At 43.6% G+C, this 20,880-nt stretch overlaps 1 protein-coding gene across 1 annotated transcript in view; it reads left to right on the top strand.

Moving 5' to 3' along the window:
• Window positions 1-20,880, top strand: part of melt (ventricular zone expressed PH domain-containing protein melted) — a 671,576-nt gene that overhangs the window by 364,452 nt on the left and 286,244 nt on the right. Inside the window, exon 13 of the mRNA XM_080267230.1 lies at window positions 15,743-15,952. Within this exon, the coding sequence (XP_080123356.1) occupies window positions 15,743-15,952 (210 nt within the window). The remainder of the gene's footprint in view (window positions 1-15,742; window positions 15,953-20,880) is intronic.

A 20,880-nucleotide genomic window follows, 5' to 3' on the forward strand; every position in this document is an offset into this window, starting at 1 on the left:
TCCACTTGTACATTCCCGACTTTTGCCATTCATGTCTCCAATCAAACACTTTCTCGCTCATCTCAAACTTGTCCATGCGTGCTTCTACACTCACCCAGAACTCATCTTTCACTCTTGCCACTTGGTCCTCTGTCGGTGCATATGCACATACAATCACCCCTGTATACCTACTTTCATCCTCACCCATACAATCCTTGCACCCACTGCTCCATACTCTCTTATATTCTCCTTCCACTTCTTGCTTATCATCAGACATACTCCCTCTCTTGCCCTCTCATTCTCAGTAACTCCCGCACATATTCCTAAACCATATTCCCATTCTTTCACCCTTTCCCCTTTCCATTTACTATCAGTCAATCCACATACATCCACTCTTGCATCCTCAAGCACCTGAACAATCTCTTTCTCTCTTTCACTTCATCATTCACTCCACTCACATTCCATGTTCCCATCCTTAGAATGTCCTGTGTCCGTTCCTTAGTCATCAACTTATGGTCCGTTCTGGTCCAAGGCACTTTTTTTGCTTGTTTAGTTCTTTTTATGGGGTGGGGCACTAACCCACCACTAACCCTTTTAGTCGCCTCGTATGACAAGCAGGGAAACACACAGTGTGTAACAAATGAAGATAAGGTTTAAATCACCTATGCTCTAGGTCAGTGTGTAATAATTACATTTTTTTCCCACAAACATTGTATAAATGAAGGTACTTCAGCTGTCTGAGGCGGCTGATAGCAAACCCTTTTCTCTATCCTTGTACTTTCTTGATACTCATTTCAAAGCCAGAGGCGGCTGTTGTGTATATGTATGCAACATGTCTTGCTCTCGTGTTCCTGAAGTTGAATCTTCAGAATTCTGTAGTCTTTGGCTTAGGCTGTCCCGTCATTCTCTGACTAAATATATCTGTGCTGTTTACATATCCGCTAATTTTACTAACTGAAAATTTCTTTGACTTTCTTACTTCAGGGATGGAACACATCTTATCAGTTTAATCTTTTTCTGAAATCTCCATTCTGGGTGATTTCAGTGTTCACCACCGCCTTTGGCTTTCCTCTCCTTTCACTGATTCACCTGATAAACAAGCCTACATCTTTTCTATCCACAACAACATACAGCAGCTTGTACAGCACCCTACCCATATCCCTGATTGCCATTGAGAGAGTTTCAACATACTTGACCTTTTCCTTGCATGTAATCTCTGTGCTTATGCTGGAAATCTTTTCTCTCTGTTGGGCTCCAATCACAACCTTATCACCTTACCCTGTCGTATAGCTCCAGTTAGGCCTGCAGACCCTCCCAAGAAGTGGCAGCTGTGGCACTTTGGAACAGCTGACTGGGAGGCCTTCAGGCAGTGCTTGTTTGAATTTCCCTGAAATGGTTATTGCTTCCATGGCCAAGAGCCATCTGAGTGTGCCTTGCGCAATAGGGAGGTTATTCTCTTGGGCATGGAAGCATACATTCCATTCTCATATCCTTTGACTAATGCAAAACAACTTGGTTTAATCACGCTTGTTCTAATGCTGTCCACAACAGGGAGAAGGCCAACAAAAGGTACTATAGCCATCCCACCCATGAATCATCTTTTATGTTTCTGCCCGGAATCATGGTAAATCTGTTCTTCACTCTGATAGAAATGATTTTGTTTGTAACAAATGCTCTGAACTTTCCAACTCATATTCTTCCCACTCCTTCTGGCACCTTCCCAAAAATCTTAGTAACAACTTTACCTCATCATCCTTCCCTCCTCTTTTCCACGCTGATGGCTCTGTAGCAATTTTTTCTACTGATAAAGCAGAACTCTTTGCTCAGACGTTCTCCTCCAATTCCACTTTTTTTTTCTTTTTTCTTTTTTTTTTATGAGAGGAAGAAGGAACCAAAGGCCACGAGCCCACAATAACTGTTCCTTCCAAGAGTAAACAAAATCCAAGAGAGAGTCAAATTCAAGATCAGATCATTTCGAGATGACTGGACACACTGTGTTTGGAAGACTGGAGGTCATAGGAAGCAGGAAATACAGACAGAGGGAGACAGTTCCAGAGTTGACCTGTTGCATAAATGAAGGACTGGGAGTATCAGTTAACTCTGGCATTAGAGAGTTGGACATAAAAGGGATGAGAGTTTGCTGCTTGACAGGTGCTATGCACCTGTTGTAGAGGTGGAGGAATGCAAGCAGACAGTTCAGAGGAGCTGTGACCATGGAAGTAGTGATAGAAAAGTGATAAAGATGCAACAGTGCGGCGAAGAGAAAGAGGTTGTTGGGAGTCAGTAAGAGGAGGAGAGTTAATGAGACAAAAAGCCTTTGACTCCACCCTGTTGAGAAGAGCTGTACGTTGGGAACCCCCCCACACATGAGAGTTGTACTCCACACAGGGGCGGATAAAACCCGGCGGTGGCTGAATCGGTAGAGAGGCTGCCTGCAGTCCTAATGGACCCATGATCGAATCCCGGCTGGGGCAGGGAACAGTTTAAGGATTTGAATTTCCTAAAAAGTAGACTTTCCTGATCTACCAGATGACCCGCCGACATGTCGTAAAAATACCCCGCTAATACCAGTACACCAGTCCTGAATGAGACAGCCCTAGCATGTATTCAATATGGACGGTGGGTGTTAGCGCCGAAGTGGTGACATGTGGAGGTGTAGGAGGACTACTGGGCCTTGGGATAGGTGACTGCCTCCAAGAAATAGGCCCTGAGCCTTTGCCCAGAGTCGGACACGTAAAAAAAAAAAAAAAAAAAAAAAAAAAAAAAAAAAAACTATCCAGGGGTAAAGAAGGAACGGAGTCAGCTTAGCACACCTAATCTCTTGGAAGCAGATTTTACAAGAGATGCAATATGATCTTTCCAAGATAAACCCCGAGTAAACGAAACCCCAAGCATGTTCAAGGATGATGCAGGGTTAAGTTGAATATTATTAACCCTATCAGGTCTCCTGGCCGCTATAGTGGCTTTCTCGGTAGGGGTCTCCTAGCCACTCCTGTGGCAGCATATTTAGGCATGAATGAAAACTGTTGCGTGAGGCTGGTGAATGAAATAAGGATACAAGCCGCTCCCCAGACCCCTCTGCTTCTGCCAGGCATGTGTAAATCACAATATTTTAGTTTACACAGTCTGGGAAGAGCTAACCATGGTTGGGGGGTTGGGTTGCACATATTGGTTCTATTATACTCATAATCTGACAATATTTTTTATTATTTTGGTATCAGACAGTTCATTTAGCCAAAGAATATTGTTTGCAATATATTTTTACTTCTCTGGAGTAGCTCTTGCCTCCCTCTTCCCTTTCATATCCCCCTTCCTCCACTCCCCTACCTCCCACCGATCCCCCACCCCTCTACCTCCCACCCTTCCACCCTGCACTCTCCCTTCAATCCCCTACCCCCTACATCCCCCACCCTCCTGCCTCCCACCGATCCTCCTCCCCTCTACCTCCCACCCTCCACCCTCCACTCTCCCTCCAATCCCCCTCCCCCTGCCTCCTGCCTACGCACATAGCTGCCGCATCACAGGCAAGCAAGATCTTTCGCGTTGTATGTCTCAATATTTATTCATTTCCTGGATGCTAGAGTGTCTGATTGAGGGAAAATAAATAAGATTTATGATTTTAGGTTTCTAAGGTTGTTTCTGTAGCCTTTTATACATGTGCCATGCATTTATTTGTTACCAGGCAGACATACACGTGCAGCAAGTGTTGCCTTTTTCACTGACAAATTATTGTTCGTATCTCCTTACTTTTTTTCTGAATTATACTTCATGAGTTTCTCACATTTCCTGGTTACACTTATAACACCGTCAATTTTGAGAAATAATAAATATTTGATCACTGTCTCTACTGCTGCTTGTAAGTACACAGGATGATATAGTTAGCAACAGTGAAATAAACATATGTACAGTACATACAAAAGGCAAGCTTGTAGACTTACCCCCATGTCCTCACCCCCACAGCCTTGGACAGTACTAAGCAAAATAAGAGCAAAGTAAAATAAATCAGTCAGTAGTAACTAGTAAGTGATAATTTTATAAGGATCTTGTAACTGTTTAGTTTGTTATTTGTAAAGAAAACATCTCATGAAGAATTCACAAATCATGTGAGATATCTATCTATCTATCTATTGCCAGACGCCTCAATCCCGTTTGGGGTGGCCACAAACAAATCGCCTCCAAGTCACCCTGTCCCCCGCCATTTCACACCCTTGCTCCCAACTCACACCCCCCTCTCTCATATACCTCTCCACCCCATCCCTCCATCTCATCCTCGGCCTCCCCCTCTCTCTTCCCCCCTCCACCTCACTCACATACACTCTCTTCGTCAGTCTTTCACCCTCCATCCTCTCCACATGGCCAAACCACCTCAGTGTGTTCCTCATAACGCTTCCTATCACATCCACATCAACACCACAACGCTCCTTTATATTCTCATTCATCAGCCTGTCTCTCCATTTGACTCCACAGGCTCCTCTTAAATAACTCATTTCCACTGCTCTCACTCTTGACTTGTGTCCTTCCAACAACGTCCAAGCTTCACTTCCATACGTTAGAGTTGGTATCACAATACCGTCATGTAGTAACTTTTTCACTTCCATGCTCACTTCCCTGTTTCTTATCACTGCTTTCAAAGAACCAGCAACCTTTCTTCCCTGCTGTACCTTTCAAGCACTTCACCCTCCAAACCTCCATCCTTACTCATCACACTACCCAAGTACTGTACTTAAACGTACTCACATTTTCCAATTCCTCACCATCCAGCCTCGCTGTACATTCACTGACTTCACCTCTCTCAAAGACCATCACTTTACTCTTCCCTACATTCACCTTTAGATTCCGTTTCTTACACACTCTCCCAAACTCATCCACAAAGCCTTGCAGCTCCCCTTCGTCTTCGCTCAACAACACAATATCATCTGCAAACAACAGTACAGGGAGTTTCCAAACACTATCCTCTCTTACCAGGGACACTCCAACATCCACTACCCTACCTTGTACCTCTTTTATTACCCCATCCATGTACAGATTGAACAACCATGGAGACATGACACATCCCTGTTTCAACCCAACTTTCAAAGAGAAAAATTCACTTAGTTCGCCATCCACACGCACTGCAGCCTTCGCACCATCGTACATACTCTTCACAGCATTCAACAACTTCCCATCTACTCCATATATTCTTCTTAGTGCACTGTTTTTTGTGGAAAAACATGGAAACAAACAATCCAATCATGTCGCCTACGCACCAAGAAATCACCTACCCAGCGTGACGGCAATACTCACCACGCTATCACACACCACTGCTACGCAACTTCCCATCATTTTGCAGCGCTTGTATGGTGACTAGAGCTCTAATGTTTTATAGGCAAATGTGTATTACTTCCTTGTGCATGAATATATTTTTTCTTTATTTGCAAACCTTGGCTTTATTAAAAAAAATGGCGTCTGTCAGACATGACCTTGGGACCTATTTGAGACCTGAAAGGAGTAAACATTAGTGGGTACACCTGTGGAAGATTTTTTGGGTTGATGGGTGTAAAAACTGATTTTTTGATGCATTAAAAACAAGATTATTTTTGCCTCAGTTAGAGATACGAGCCAAGTCAGACATTAGGTGTGCCATAGCCTCATCCCTTGTTTGTTGAAGTAACTGCTGAGATGGGCTTTGCGGAAACTGAGTGGAAAGGTGAAGGGTGGAGTCATCAGTGTATGAGTGGATAAGGTTAGATGTACAGCTTAGAAGGTCATTGATGAATAAAAGGAAGAGAGTTGGTGATAGGCCAGAGCCCTGAGGGACACCACTGTTGATAGATCTAGGATAAGAATGATGGCCATCTACAACAGCAGCTATAGAATGACCAGAAAGGAAGCTATAGATGAAGGCACATATAGAAGGATAGAAACCATAAGAGGGCAGTTTGTAAATTAAAGATTTATGCCAGACTCGATCAAAAGCCTTTGAGATGTCAAGGGCAATGGCAAAGCTTTCGCCAAAGTCCCAAAAGGAGGATGACCAGGATTCTGAAAGGTAGGTGAGAAGATCATCAGTGGAACGTTCCTGACGGAACCCATACTGACGATCAGAAAGAAGGCTGTGATAGGAAACATGCTTTAACCCCTGAAGCGCGGATTGTCACATTTGCGACGCTCGCCAAAATGGACATAACGGCGGATCGTCGCATTTGTGATTCGAGTTAATTTTGAATAAACGCGGGCAAGGATGTTGCAGCTGGTATTGTCTATCAGTACCACCACCCTTTAGCTACAATTAGCATACTTTACCTTTGTACTACTGACCTTCTTTGTTGCCAAGTATCGCATCCTCCCCCCCCACGGGCCGGCCAGCCTGACTGTGATATATGGCAGCACTCTGACTGCTCAGAACTGTAAATCTGCGCTCTTCTCTCACAAGCAGTTTATGCTAATAGGAAACGCTTGTTTCCCCAGTTGTCGCACTAGCTTTTTTTCACACGGTTTGCCCCTGTTTAGTGTCAGTTTACCGCAGGCTTTCAAAGTGACATTATGGCGAGTTCTAGCTCTTCCGAGTCAGTGCGAGCGGCCGACAGGAACGAGAATAAAGTGACGGGTGTAAGGCAGAATAAAAAGCACGCCGCGGTGATCTTTTGGGAAGTAAAATGATTGAAAATAATGTAGTATACATGTTTTTAGCTGTGAAAATGGAAATGTTTGTTGAGCGACGGGAAGACCGCCGCCGCGCTGCATGTCGGCCGTACGCTCCGTTGATTTTAGCCTTATTTTCAGTGCTTATTGTACAAATACGGATTCCAAACTACCTGTACATTGTAGTATAAAGTTTACTGTGACAGAATGAGGCTGTGGTAGAGGGGAAACCAGGTTGCTGGAGGTGTGAAAGTGAAGATTTTGTTACCCAACTTTGCAAGTCTCCACAAGTCCTTGGGTAGTCCACGAAGGCTCAACACCTGTCTCTGGAGAATGCTGAATGTAAGTACTATCTGCCATACCAGGTATAATGTTCTAGGGTTAATCTCTGATTTTTGGCTAATATTTTCCTACAGGTACTCAGACTGTGATCCAACCCTGCCACCCGGGGGGGGGGGGTTAGCTGTCCATGGCCGTGCTTTAGGGGTTAAATTTTCTATTAAGAATTGAGTCAAAAACTTTTCAGATACAGGACGTTAAAGCAATTGGACAATAGTTAGAAGGTTGGGAATGGTCACTCTTCTTTGGGAGTGGCTGAATGAGAGCAAACTTCCAGCAAGAAGGAAAGGTACAGGTTGATAGACAAAGGCGAAAGAGTTTGCCTAGGCAGGGTGTAAGCACAGAAGCACAGTTCTTGAGAACAACAGGAGGGAATCCATCAGGCCCATATGCCTTGTTAGTATTGAGGCCTGTGATTGCAGAAAATACATCAGCTGAAGACATTTTAATGTCAGCCATGAGAAAGTCAGAGGGGGGAAGTGATGGAGGAACAGCACCTGAATCGTCTAAGGTGGAATTGGAGGAGAAAGTCTGAACTAAGAGATCTGCTTTATCAGTAGAAGAAATAGCTACAGAGCCATCAGAGTAGGAAAGAGGAGGGAAGGATGATGATGTAAAGTTGTTAGAAAGGTTTTTGGCAAGGTGCCAGAAGGAGCTAGAAGAATTCGAGTTAGAGAGTTGAGAGAATATAGTACGGTTGAAATGCTGAAGCATGGGGGAGAGATAGTAGTAGAATGGATGTGGAAGATGTGCAGATTGGCCTGGGAGGAAGGTAGAGTCCCGGAGGATTGGAAGTCAGGTATAAGTATTCCCTTGTACAAAGGAAAAGGGGAAAAAGAAGTGTGTGGTAATCATAGGGGCATTTGTCTTCTTAGTATAATAGGAAAAGTGTATGGTAGGATACTTATAGATAGAGTTAGAGAAAGAACAGAGAAATTAGTTGGAGAAGAACAGGGAGGCTTTAGGAAGGGAAGAGGTTGTGTAGATCAGATATTCATTCTTAGATCTTTAGTGGAAAAGTTTCTAGAGAAGGGAAAGAAGTTGTATGCGGCTTTCATGGATTTGGAGAAAGCATATGACAGGGTGGATGGACAAGGATTGTGGAAAGTGTTAAGAATATATGGAGTAGATGGGAAGTTGTTGAATGCTGTGAAGAGTATGTACGATGGTGCGAAGGCTGCAGTGCGTGTGGATGGTGAACTAAGTGAATTTTTCTCTTTGAAAGTTGGTTTGAAACAGGGATGTGTCATGTCTCCATGGTTGTTCAATCTGTACATGGATGGCGTAATAAAAGAAGTACAAGTAGGGTAGTGGATGTTGGAGTGGCCCTTGTGAGAGAGGATAGTGTTTGGAAACTCCCTGTACTGTTGTTTGCAGATGATACTGTGTTGTTGAGTGAAGACGAAGGGGAGCTGCAAGGCTTGGTGGATGAGTTTGAGAGAGTGTGTAAGAAGTGGAACCTAAAGGTGAATGTAGGGAAGAGTAAAGTGATGGTCTTTGAGAGAGGTGAAGTTAGTGAATGTACAGCGAGGTTAGATGGTGAGGAATTGGAAAATGTGAGTACGTTTAAGTATTTGGGTAGTGTGATGAGTAAGGATGGAGGTTTGGAGGGTGAAGTGCTTGAAAGGGTACAGCAGGGAAGAAAGGTTGCTGGTTCCTTGAAAGCAGTGATAAGAAACAGGGAAGTGAGCATGGAAGTGAAAAAGTTACTACATGACAGTATTGTGATACCAACTCTAACGTACGGAAGTGAAGCTTGGACATTGTTGGAAGGACACAAGGCAAGAGTGAGAGCAGTGGAAATGAGTTATTTAAGAGGAGCCTGTGGAGTCACGTGGAGAGACAGGCTGACGAATGAGGATATAAAGGAGCGTTGTGGTGTGGATGTGGATGTGATAGGAAGCGTTATGAGGAACACACTGAGGTGGTTTGGCCATGTGGAGAGGATGGAGGGTGAAAGACTGACGAAGAGAGTGTATGTGAGTGAGGTGGAGGGGGGAAGAGGGAGGGGGAGGCCGAGGATGAGATGGAGGGATGGGGTGGAGAGGTATATGAGAGAGGGGGGTGTGAGTTGGGAGCAGGGCAGTGAAATGGTGGGGGACAGGGCGACTTGGAGGCGATTTGTTTGTGGCCACCCCAAACGGGATTGAGGCGTCTGGCAATAGATAGATAGAAATTATTTTTAGCAGAGGGAAGAGCAGACTTTACACGATTCCGGGCAGAAACGTAAAAAAGATGTGATTGAGGGGTGGGTTGGCCCCAGTACCTTTTATAGACCCTTTCCTTGTTGTGGACAGCATTGGAACAAGCGTGATTAAACCAAGGCTTTCTTGCGTTAGTCAAAGGATATGAGAAAGGAATGTATGCTTCCATGGCCGGGAGAATAACCTCCATAATGCGCAAGGCTCGCTCATATCGCTCCCGGCTATGGAAGCAATAACCATTCCAGGGATAATCAAAGACGTACCGCCTGAGGGCCTCCCAATCCGCAGCTCCAAAGTGCCACAGACAATGTTTCTTTGGAGGGTCCACATGCCTTACTGGAGCGATAGGACAGGTTAAGGTGATAAGGTTGTGATCGGAGGAGCCCAACGGAGGGAAAAGATTAACAGTGTAAGCAGAAGGATTAGTTGTAAGAAAGAGGTCAAGTATGTTGGAGTTCTCTCCAAGGCGGTCAGGGATACGGGTAGGGTGCTGTACAAGCTGCTTTAGGCCATTAAGGATAGAAAAGGTGTAGGCTTGTTCATCAGGTGGATCAGTGAAAGGAAAGGAGAGCCAAACCTGGTGGTGAACATTGAAATCTCCTAGAATGGAGATTTCAGAGAATGGAGAAATGGATGTAATGTGTTCCATCATAGAAGTAAGATAGTCGAAGAATTTTTGACATTCGATAGAATTAGGAGATAAGTGTGCAGCGCAGATATATTTAATCATATGATTCCAGTCTGTTTCTCCATCACTTCCCCCCTCTGACATCCTCGTGGCTGACATTAAAATTTCTTTAATTGATATATTTTCTGCCATCACCTGCCCCAACACTAACAGGACATATGGGCATGATGGGGTCTCTCCTGTTGTCCTCAAGAACTGTGCTTCTGTGATTATGCCCTGCCTAGGTAAACTCTTTTGCCATTGTCTCTCAACTTGTAGCTTTCCATCTTGCTGGAAGTTGGTCTCATTGAGCCTGTCCCAAAGAAGGGTGATCATTCCTAGCTCTCCAACTATCTCTCAATCACTTTAATGTCATGTATTTCAAAAGTTTTTCAGTCTATTCTTAACCAGAAAACTTTAAAGCATCTTTCCTGTTGCAGCTATCTTTCAGATCATTAGTATGGGTTCCAACAGGGACACTCCAGTGGTGATCTCACCTTCCTTTCAGATTCCTGATCATCCTCCATTCGGGACTTTGGCAAAACTTTGCCATTGCACCTGACATCTCAAAGGCCTTCTCTTGTGTCTGGCATAAAGCTTTAATCTCCAAACTGCCCTCATATGGTTTCTGTCCATTTATCTGTGCCTTCACCTCTTGCTTCCTTTCTGGTCATTTTATAGCTTCTGTTGAAGATGGCCTCCATTCATCTCCTACAGCTATCAGTAGAGGTGTTCCTCAGGGCTCTATGCTATCACCAACTCTCTTCTTTTTATTCATCAATGACCTTCTAAGCTGTACATCTAACCCTATCCACTCATACGCTGATGACTTCACCTATCACCTTTCCATTTGTTTCCCACAGTGTCCTTCTCAGCAGTTACTTCAACAAACGAGGGTTGAGGCTGTGGCACACCTAATGTCTGACTTGGCTTATGTCTCTGGTTGGAGTAAAAGTAATCTTGGTTTTAATGCATCAAAATCTCAGTTCCTAAATCTTTCTTCGTCATCATCCAGACCTCCTTTCCCACTCTAGGGCACGGTGAGGAGTAGCAACATCCACACAGCCCTAGTTTGCCCAGTTCGGTGGGCCATGCTTCCATTCACTCGTCATTCAAGCCTCCGGAATCCTGACTCCATCATATAGGCCAAAAAACTTTTCCCACACTCTGTAGCTTCACATATACTTACCGGATAGAGTCAGTCCAAACGCTGTCACGTTAAAAAGGGGTGCCAAATCCCTGGTTAAGTGCTTCTCCACACAAAATTCATCCAGCCAGCTTGGTCTCTTGTCAGTCCCTTAGCCTCACCAACTTCCATACCTCTCTTCCTCACACACTCATCCACCATGTCCCTCCACCTTCTTCTTGGCCTACCCCGCCTCCTCCCTCCTTGAAATTTGCTCAGATATACCTTTTTCACCATTCTATTGTCATCCATTCTCTCCACATGACCATACCATCTCTGTACACTCTTTTTGATTCTGGTATCCACAGACTTCCTCACTATGCATCTTTCACGAATCACATTATTTCCTATCCTATCCACTCTCTCTACACCACATATATTCCTCAGCAGTCCCATCTTCACTGCAGTTGCTCTTGACTTTTCATCTTCATGCCACACCATAGTCTCACATCCATATGGTAAAGTTGGCATTAACACTCCTTCATGTAGGCCCCGTGCAACTGCAACACTTAATCCTCTGTTTCTTATCAAGGCCTCAACCAACTACTTTTCTTCCTTGTGTCACTCTACTTTCCACTTCTTTTGCTCCTTTTCCTCCCATTTTTATCACTGTACCCAGGTATTTGAACTCTCTCACCTATTCCTGTCTCTCTCCATTCACTGTAACATCACACAGGGAGTCACCTTCTCTCTCAGTTACCATCACTTTACTCTTTTTGACATTTACTCTCAAGGCACAATGCTCACAGACATCAGCAAAACTTCGCACAAGTCTACCAAGTAATGTGTGGTATTTGCAAGTAGCATTGCTTGATCAGCATACAACAAATTTGGGATATTCCATCCATCACCATTTATTACCAACGCAGTACCACTCTCCATTACTCATGTATATGCTTCTCTCATTACCCCATCCATATATATTTATATTGAACATCCACGGGGACATAACACAACCTTGTCACATGCCCACATTGATCGTGAACCTATCACTTAGATGCCCATTTACCCTTACACATGCCTCACTCCCATCATAAAAATTCTTGATGGTACCTAGCAGCTTGCACGTACCACACAAGTGCAAAACTCTCCACAATCCTTCTCTGTCTACTTTGTCTTATGCTTTTTCCAGATCCATAAATGCCATAAACACCTTATAGTCCTTCTCATATGCCTCCTCCATTGTGTCTCACTGCAGATATTTGATCCACACATCCTCTGCCACTCCTAAAGCCACCCAGTTCACCACTCACCGGGGCTTCTGATATCTCTCTTACTTTTCTGTAATAATTCTTCCATATACCTTCCCTACAGCACTGAAGCAACTTATGCCACTATAATTCTTGTACTCACATCGCTCACCTTTAGTTTTGTACGAGGGAACAGCCACAGCCTTTTTCCACTCTGCTGTTGTCCAGCAGCATATGACCCTGGCTGTTGCACCACCAGATTTTAATTATATTCAATCATTCAATCAATTTTCCACTCTGCTGTCACAGTTTCACTCATCTTTCAACCCAACAAAATCTTCCACAGGGGTATCCTCTAATTTTTAACTATCCAGTTCAATCCTGCATCATCTTTACACATACTTGGGGTTTCTTTCTCTCAGGATTTATCTTGGTAAGATCATGTTACCTCTGTTGTAAAATCTGCCTCCAAGAGATAAGGTGTGGTAAGTCAACTCCATGCCTTATTTACTCGTGCACAGTTGTTGACTTTATACACTGGTTTTATTTGCCTCTGTGTAGAGTACAATTCTCTTGCATGGGGAGGCTGTCCACATACAACTCTTCTCAGCAAGGTGGAGCCTCCTACTGGGTCCATTCAACTTCTGTTTGTCAGCCTGGCTGTTGCATCTGTATCTTTTCTCTTGTCACTGTTTCAATGGTCACTGCTCCTCTGAACTGTCACCACTATGGCAGGTGTGAAGCACCCATCTAGGAACAAGCTGTCATCCCATTCCTGTCCAGCTCTTTAGTTAACAATTACTCCCAGTGTTTCATGCATGCAACAGGTCAACTCTAGCCGTGTCTTCCTGTGTCAGTATTTCCTATTGCCTATCATTTCCAGTCACCCAAATGCAGCGTCACCAGGCATCTCGAAATGAATATTGAATATGGTTCTCTGTTATTGTGGTTTTGTTTGTTCTTGGAGGGAACAATCTTGCAGGCTCCTGACCTTTGGCTCCTTCTTTCTCACATTTAAAAAAAAGAAAAAACATATGTGAATCAAACAAATGGACCTCAAAACCTTGATCACTGGTCACAGTGGTTTTCTGCCTAGTGAACCATGTATGTACATCCACCTGCACTGAGAGCTAGTGAAAAGTGAGAAATGTTTTGTATTGTCTTAACTTAGGGGCTGTTGCCCATATACTGTTGAAACAAAATATCAAGTGTTGAGTTTTTGGTAAATATTAAATATGATTATATTTGAATGTGTTATCCCAGATGATTAGCTGAATAGTGTGATTGTAAATGTGTACAAGGGGAAGGGTGATGCCCTGAAAAGAGGGAATTTTAGAGGCATAAATCACTTGGACCAGATAATGAAGGTAATGGAGTGAGTTCCAGAAGGTATGATCAGAAAAAGGGTGAATATTGGTGATTTGTAGTTCGTGTTTATGCCTGGCCAAGGGACTCATTGTTTGACAACTTAAGTTAAAATATATAGGAAAGAAATGGGATCTATATTTTGTGTTTGTTGATTTGGAGAAGGCATTTGACAGAGTTCCTAGGGAGGTGGTCAAGTGGGAGCTTGGGATTGAGGAGTGGCTGATTAGAGTGGTTATGGCTATGTTTGTGGGTGCATGCACCCAGGTGAGAGTGAATGGAAATTTGAGTGTTGAGTTTTTGGTGAGTTTTGGTGTGCATCAGGGGTTAGGCTTGAGCCCTTAATTGTATATCATGGTGCCTGAAGCCCTTTCACGTGATTTCAGAAATGGACTCCTCTTGGGAGATATTGTATGCTGATGAGGGAGGCGGAGGAAAGATTTAGGATGTAGGGAAATGGTATGGGGCAATAGGACTTGAGAGTAAATGCAGATAAAACAAAGATGATGATATCCAGGGTTGGGGGAGGACTGCCAATGAAGAAGGAGAGTGGCTATGTGCGTTTTGCCACAAGGGCGTGGGAAGTAATTCCAATTTGTGCAGTGTTTGTGATAAGTGGGTGCATAAGAGATGTAGTGGTATTAGAGGTAGACTTTGAGATAATTCTGATTTCATGTGTGCAAGGTGATGGGGAGAACATGTAGAGATTGTCAGGTGTGAGAGAATTGATCTTGGTGGTGAGTCTAGTGTGTGTGGAAGAGTTTTGTTACTTAGGAGACATGCAGGAGGTGGTGCTTTAGCAAGCTCTGTGATGGAGTGAGGAGTGGTTGGACGAAATTCAGGAAACTGTTGCCTCTCGACATTGAGAAGGCTCTCTCTCCATACAACGGGTTCTTTGTGTGCAGCATGTGTTATGAGTGTAATGCTGTGTGGTAATGAGACCTGGGAGGTAAAGGAAGAGCATATTCTCGGGCCCAAATACACAGAAGTTGGATGTGCAGTGTGTCCTTGAATATGTGGCCTGGGGTGGGCTAGGTATACGATGGAAGAGTTATGAGAAAGGATGCGACTGGAAAGTATTGGTGTTGTGATGAGGAGAGGTAGATTGAGATGGTTTGGGCATGAGGAGGGGATGAGGGGTGACAGTTGGGTGCAGAAAGTGTGAAGTATTAATGTTGGGGTAGGGTTGCAAGAGGCAGACTGAAAAAGACCTGGGACAAAGTCATAGAGTATGATTACAAGGATAAAGGACTGAATAGGGTGGCTGCCAGAGATCGAGCGGCATGGAAAGCTGCCACTAGGTAACCAAGGCTGACTAATGCAAGCATGTTGGAGCCTTAATAAATGAAAGAAAAACCAAGGCATTGGCAAGCTTCAGTATAGGACAAGTTTTACCCATAAATAGATATGAGTGGAGGTGTGAAATCCAGCCTCACTGAGCCCATGAGTAATATGATGAATTGTCTGCACATAAGGGATTGCCGGGTAAACCAGTTTATGCAAATGCAAAATAGCCAGTCAAATTTTCATTCATGTGTGATATTTGTTATAATGAGTATTTTAGTTGTGAGTGGTCTGTACTGTTGCTAGATCTCACAAGTTTTCCCAGGCATATAGAATAGTTATCATAAGTTACAGTTTCAGGCCCAGGACTGAGGTAGGCTTGTCTGCTAGGTAACGGATGACAGTCTGAAGTTTTCATAGCTTCAGCACACCATGTCCACTGTTTTTCTTTTCTTGAACCACCTCCTTAATCATGCCAGTATTATTATACACCATTGTGGCAGCCTTACCAACCAGGCAGCCTTATACCAGCTCATAAAACATAGATAGGAAGGACACAGGACTTCTGACATACCGTGAATGGAATACATTCACTTTGCTGTAAGTCTTACCAGTGCACCAGTGGTAAGTTCATTGCTAGGCCTAGATGATCAGGGCTTGAAACTTTTTTTTTTTTCCCCACATTGTTTAATGGAAAAAATTGGAGGATGTTGATGGTAATGATAATGAGATTGCACCATCTGTCACTGAGTATTGCACTGGGTAACAGGGTTAGGATTTTAATGATAAAGCGAGGGTATACTGTATTATTGTACTACTGCATTTTTGTCAGTGCTTATTCTTTTCTTGTAAGACCATGAGTTGGTTAATGATTACCTGTACTAGCAGTGCCATCTCTTCTCCTCAGGCACTGTCAGTCCAACAAAGAGCATGAGTTCATCACTGGCCACTTTGCGTGAGGGAGCTGGAGAGCTGGGTGCATCATCCAGCATACTAGGAAGCTCCCATCAGCCACACACACACCTACCACACTCTGATTTCCCTCAGCCCCAACCTGTAACAACCCCTGGCCACCATACTCTCTCTCTCCCACTCCATCTCTCCTCCAGAGAACTAGGTTGGTTTTTGTTAAATGGTATGATTGTCAAACTTCATTCCAGAATTTCATTCCAGGACAGTGTTTCAGGGATAGTGTACTTTACAGTACCAGACTGATATAAATATTATTATTAGTGTCAACAAATTTGAATCAGACCACGTGTAAAATCCAGGGTAAGTAAACATCATGGTGAACTTTGTCTCTGAAACACTAAGTTATGGTGCTTTCTTCACTTGAAGATAATATCAGTCAAAGATAACTGAAGTTTTGTGTAACTGTTTACTGTATCAGTGTGTATAGTTTATGTGAGACATATTAAAAAAAACAACTGTGACTGGTATGGTTCATGATTGATATTGGTCCAGGATTGTTCAGTTTATTACCTGCTTTGTGTGTGTGTGTGTGTGTGTGTGTGTGTGTGTGTGTGTGTGTGTGTGTGTTTATGTGTTTGTGTGTGTTTACGTAATTGTTCTTACCTAATTGTATCTTTACAGGAATGAGTCAGGCTCATACTGTCCCAATGTATTAAACCATTTTTATCATACATATCAATAGATTTATGAATAGTTTTGGCACATACTGTTTCATTCGGTAGTGCGTTCCACTGATCAGTTGCCCTGTTTTTGAAATTGAATTTCCTTACATCTTTCTCTCCTCTCTTTTTATGTGTTTTTTTGCAGTGTCCTCTTGCTGATGCTTCCTCATAGGCTATATACTCATTTATGTTATTTTCTCTTTCCCCGAGATGCATTTATATAGCATAATCATGTCTCTCATTTGCTTCTTTCCTGTAGAGTTGGTAGATTCAGTTTTTCTAATCTTTCTTCGTAGCTTATATCCCTTAAGCTTGGTACCTATCTCGTAACTGCCTTTTGTACTTTTTCAGTCTTATCTATATGTTTTTTGAGATGAGGATTCCAGGATACTGATGCATACTCCAGGTTTGGTCAGATGAATGATGTTATTTTCTTGCTGAGCACGTCTTCATTTATATATACAGTGCTCGTCAGAAGTATTCAGCGTTGTCCGCCGGGCGCGCAATACTTATGGCCAAAAAAGAATCACCCATTTTTGGGGGTAAGAATTGAGCCACAAGTTTGAGCTCCGAGCATGACATCACGGTAGCCTGGGGCCTTCTGACGCGCTGGTTGGTTCCTGCCTCAGTCGCCCACGGGCTGCCTGAGAGAGAGGAACTCCGCCGAGTGTCCCTCTCAAATTGCGCCATTTTTTACCGAGTGTCCCGCAGTGTTTTGGCCTTCAAAACTTTGTTATGGCACCTACCCGTGAACTATCGAGTGAAATCATATCCCAGATCATTGCTCTAAAGGAGGCAGGCCACCAGACAAAGGAAATTAGTGAATTGGTTGGTGTGGCACGATCGACAGTGCGTCGTTGGTGTGCGCGGTTTCGGGAGGAAAACAGTGGTGAAGTTCCCACAAAGAAACCGAGGTCTGGTAGGCCTAGGAAAACTTCCCCAAGGTCTGTTAATGTTTTAAAACGTGCAGTGGAGTTTAATCCTCGTGTGAGTGCAAGGAAAATTAAGGAGAGCAACCCAGAAGTGTTTGGTGAGGTGTCAGTGAGAACAGTGTCTCGTAGGGTGCATGAGCTTGGTTACACAAGTCACAGGCCTGTGAAAAAGCCTCTTCTCTCTAGCAGCCAGAGAATTCGTAGGCTTGCCTTTGCTAATAAATATCTAAATTGGGGTGAGGAGCAATGGTTGTCAGTGTTGTGGTCTGATGAGGCAACGTTTAGTGTTACCTGTAACAGAGGAGCATGCAAAGGTAGTGACCCACTTGACCCACGGTATGTAGAAAGCACAGTTAAACATCCTGATTCACTCATAGTATGGGGTTGTTTTTCAGGGAAGGGTTTGGGGAAGCTTGTTGTACTTCCCAAGAACCTCAGAGTGAATCAGGATGTTTACCTGGAGCTTCTGTGTGATCATTTACCAGACTCCTTCGAGCTAACAGGTGCACGAGTGTTTCAGCAGGACGGTGCACCTGCTCACAAGGCCAAATCGGTCACCAATTGGCTTCGTGACTGCGAGGTATCATTCATGACAGACTGGCCAGGAAATAGCCCAGACCTCAACCCGATTGAAAACCTCTGGTACCTCGTAAAGAAGAGTCTCCAAGGGAAGGACGTGAGCTCTCTGCCTAAGCTGGAAGCCGCCATTCGTGACTCCTGGGACAAAATACCGCTCCAGCACCTCAGGAGCCTCGCCCTTTCACTTCCAAGACGTCTCAGGTCCGTGAAGAAACGTAAAGGCTACCCTACGAAGCACTAAAGGTAAATAAAATGCATTATTTATATGTTTTTTCAATGTTGAAAGGTTTGTTTCTCAGGAGGGACGCAGGGCGCTCCATACTTCTGACGAGCACTGTATATAGATATATATTTATGTGTGAATGCTATTCTGATATTAGCCAGCTGTGTATATATGTTCCGTACCTTCTCACTAATGTGGTCAGCCGAAGATAGTCTGTTTTTGATAATCACTCCTAGGTCCTTCTCCCTTTCTGATATGTGTAGGGTTGAACTTCCTAACTTATAATCCCAGTCTGGTCTTTTTTTCACTTCAACCAAACTTAATTACATGACACTTGTCCATATTAAATTCCATTTGCCAATTGTTGTTCTGTTCATGAAGTTTAATTAATTCTTCTTGTAGCTCTCTGCAAGAATCAGTGTTAGTAATTTTCCTTTGTATTTTTGCATCATCCACAACCATATTTAGATTCCTTCCATTTTCAGTGTTACTGTCTGTGTCATTTATATATACTAAAAACATAATTGGTGCCAGGACTGAGCCTTGTTGAACTTTGTTAGTCACTTCCCTCCATGATGATTAATTTCCCCTTAGTGCTGTTCTCATTTCCCTGTCTCTGAGAAAATCCTGCATCCAACAGTACAAGCATCCTTGGATACCTCCTTGATGGTACAGTTTCCATATAAGTCTTTGGTGCAGTACTCTGTCAAATGTTTTCTTGAAATCTAAATAGGTACTGTCCACCCATCCTTCTCTTTAACTCTGTCATAGTAGCTTACTAGATAAGTAACACATGATTTTCCCATTCTATAATCTAACTGTCTTTCTGATGTCATACTGTGTTCTTGTAGATGGTTTACCCAAACTTTTCTTATCAGCTTTTCTAGTATCTTACTTACAACTCTGGTCAGTGATATTGGTTGGTAGTTGAGTGGATTCTGTCTGTTCCCTTTCTTGAATAGGGAAACAAGGTTTGCTTGCTTCCAAATATCAGGTAGTTTACCTTGACCTAAGGATTCCTTGAACATTAAATATAATGGTCTGCTTAACTCATCTGCATAATCATGAAGCACCCAACCTGAAATTTCATCAGGACTATATGCTTTTCCTTTGTCTGATTTATGGTACTTAACTCTTCCTGTACTTTTTCTGGTATTTGTATATCTGGGAATATGTGTGGGCAAGCATGTTCCATATCATCTCTTTCAAAATTATTTTCCGTAAAAAGAACTTAATAAAAAAGCGAACAAAGAGCCTCGGACCCGGACGGACCATATGTTGACAACTAAGGAACGGACGAAGGACATTCTTAGGGTGGGAACGTGGAATGTGAGAGGAGTGAATGATGAAGGGAAAGAGAGAGAGATTGTTCAGGTGCTTGAGGATGCAAAAGTGGATATATGTGGATTGACTGAAACTAAATGGAAAGGGGAAAGGGTGAGAGAATGGGAATATGGTTTAGGTATATGTGCGGGAGTCAATGAAAATGAGAGGGCAAGAGAGGGACTATGTCTGATGATAAGCAAGAAGTGGAAGGAGAATATAAGAGAGTATGGAACAGTGGGTGCAAGGATTGTATGGGTGAGGATGAAAGTAGGTATACAAGCGTGGGCGATTGTATGTGTGTATGCCCCGACAGAGGATCGAGTGGCAAGAGTGAAAGACGAGTTTTGGGCGAGTGTAGAAGCATGTATGGACAAGTTTGAGAGGAGCGAGAGAGTGCTGTTGATTGGAGACGTGAATGAGACAGTTGGGAATATACGAGTGGATGGAGTGGTTGGTCAGTGGGGTGTGCCAGCTGACGTAGATGGGAATGGAAGTGCTTTGGTGGACATCTGTGCTTGTAAGGGGTTGGCAATAGCCAACACCTACTTTCGGCATAAGATGATCCACTGGTATACATGGAGAGTAATGAGGAGGATGGATGGTGAACTTGTTGAACGAAAGGCAATGATAGACTATGTGTGTGTGGATGAATGAATGAGAAGACAAGTGTTGGATGCAAGAGTGTGGAGAGGGTGGGGGAATGGAGTCTCGGACCATCACTTAGTGATGGCCAAGGTAGAGCTGCAAAGAAAGTGGTTCAGGAGACGAAGGGGAAGACAGGAGGAAGCAACTCCTGTGAGAAGAGTGGAGAAATTGCAAGATAGTGAGAAAATGACAGAGTATAAGAGCATAGTGGAAGAAAGACTGGGAAGGTATGAGCTAGAGCAGATGGAAGGGGTGGAAGACGTATGTAAGATATTCACGGAAGAGATAGGCGCAGCGTGTGAGGCGGTTTGTGGAGTGAGGAGGAGATGCAAGGGTGTGCAAGGGACAGCATGGTGGAATGATGAGGTGAAACGAGCTGTGGAACAAAAGAAGAAGGCATATAGTGAATGGTTATCGAGTAGAGGTAGGGGACAAGATGAGAGAGAGAAGAGAGAGGTATATGTGAGCAGGAGAAGGGAGGTGACGAGACTGATGAAGGAGAGTAAAAGGAAAGTGGATGAGGAGTTTGGGAGGAATCTGAGTGTGAAATGGAGGGAGAGTAAGAAATTGTTTTGGAAGGAGGTAAAGAAAGTAAGGCAGTGTGAAAGGGGAAATAGTAGGGGAGTGAAAGATAGGAATAATAGATTGTTGGTGGAGAAGAGAGAGAAATTGAGGAGATGGAAGGAGCACTTTGAGGATTTGTTGA

The sequence above is a fragment of the Coenobita brevimanus genome, chromosome 23 (genome assembly GCF_032717465.1).
Source record: "Coenobita brevimanus isolate Jiangsu-jjx chromosome 23, ASM3271746v2, whole genome shotgun sequence".
In the NCBI taxonomy this organism is placed as follows: Eukaryota; Metazoa; Arthropoda; class Malacostraca; order Decapoda; family Coenobitidae; genus Coenobita; species Coenobita brevimanus.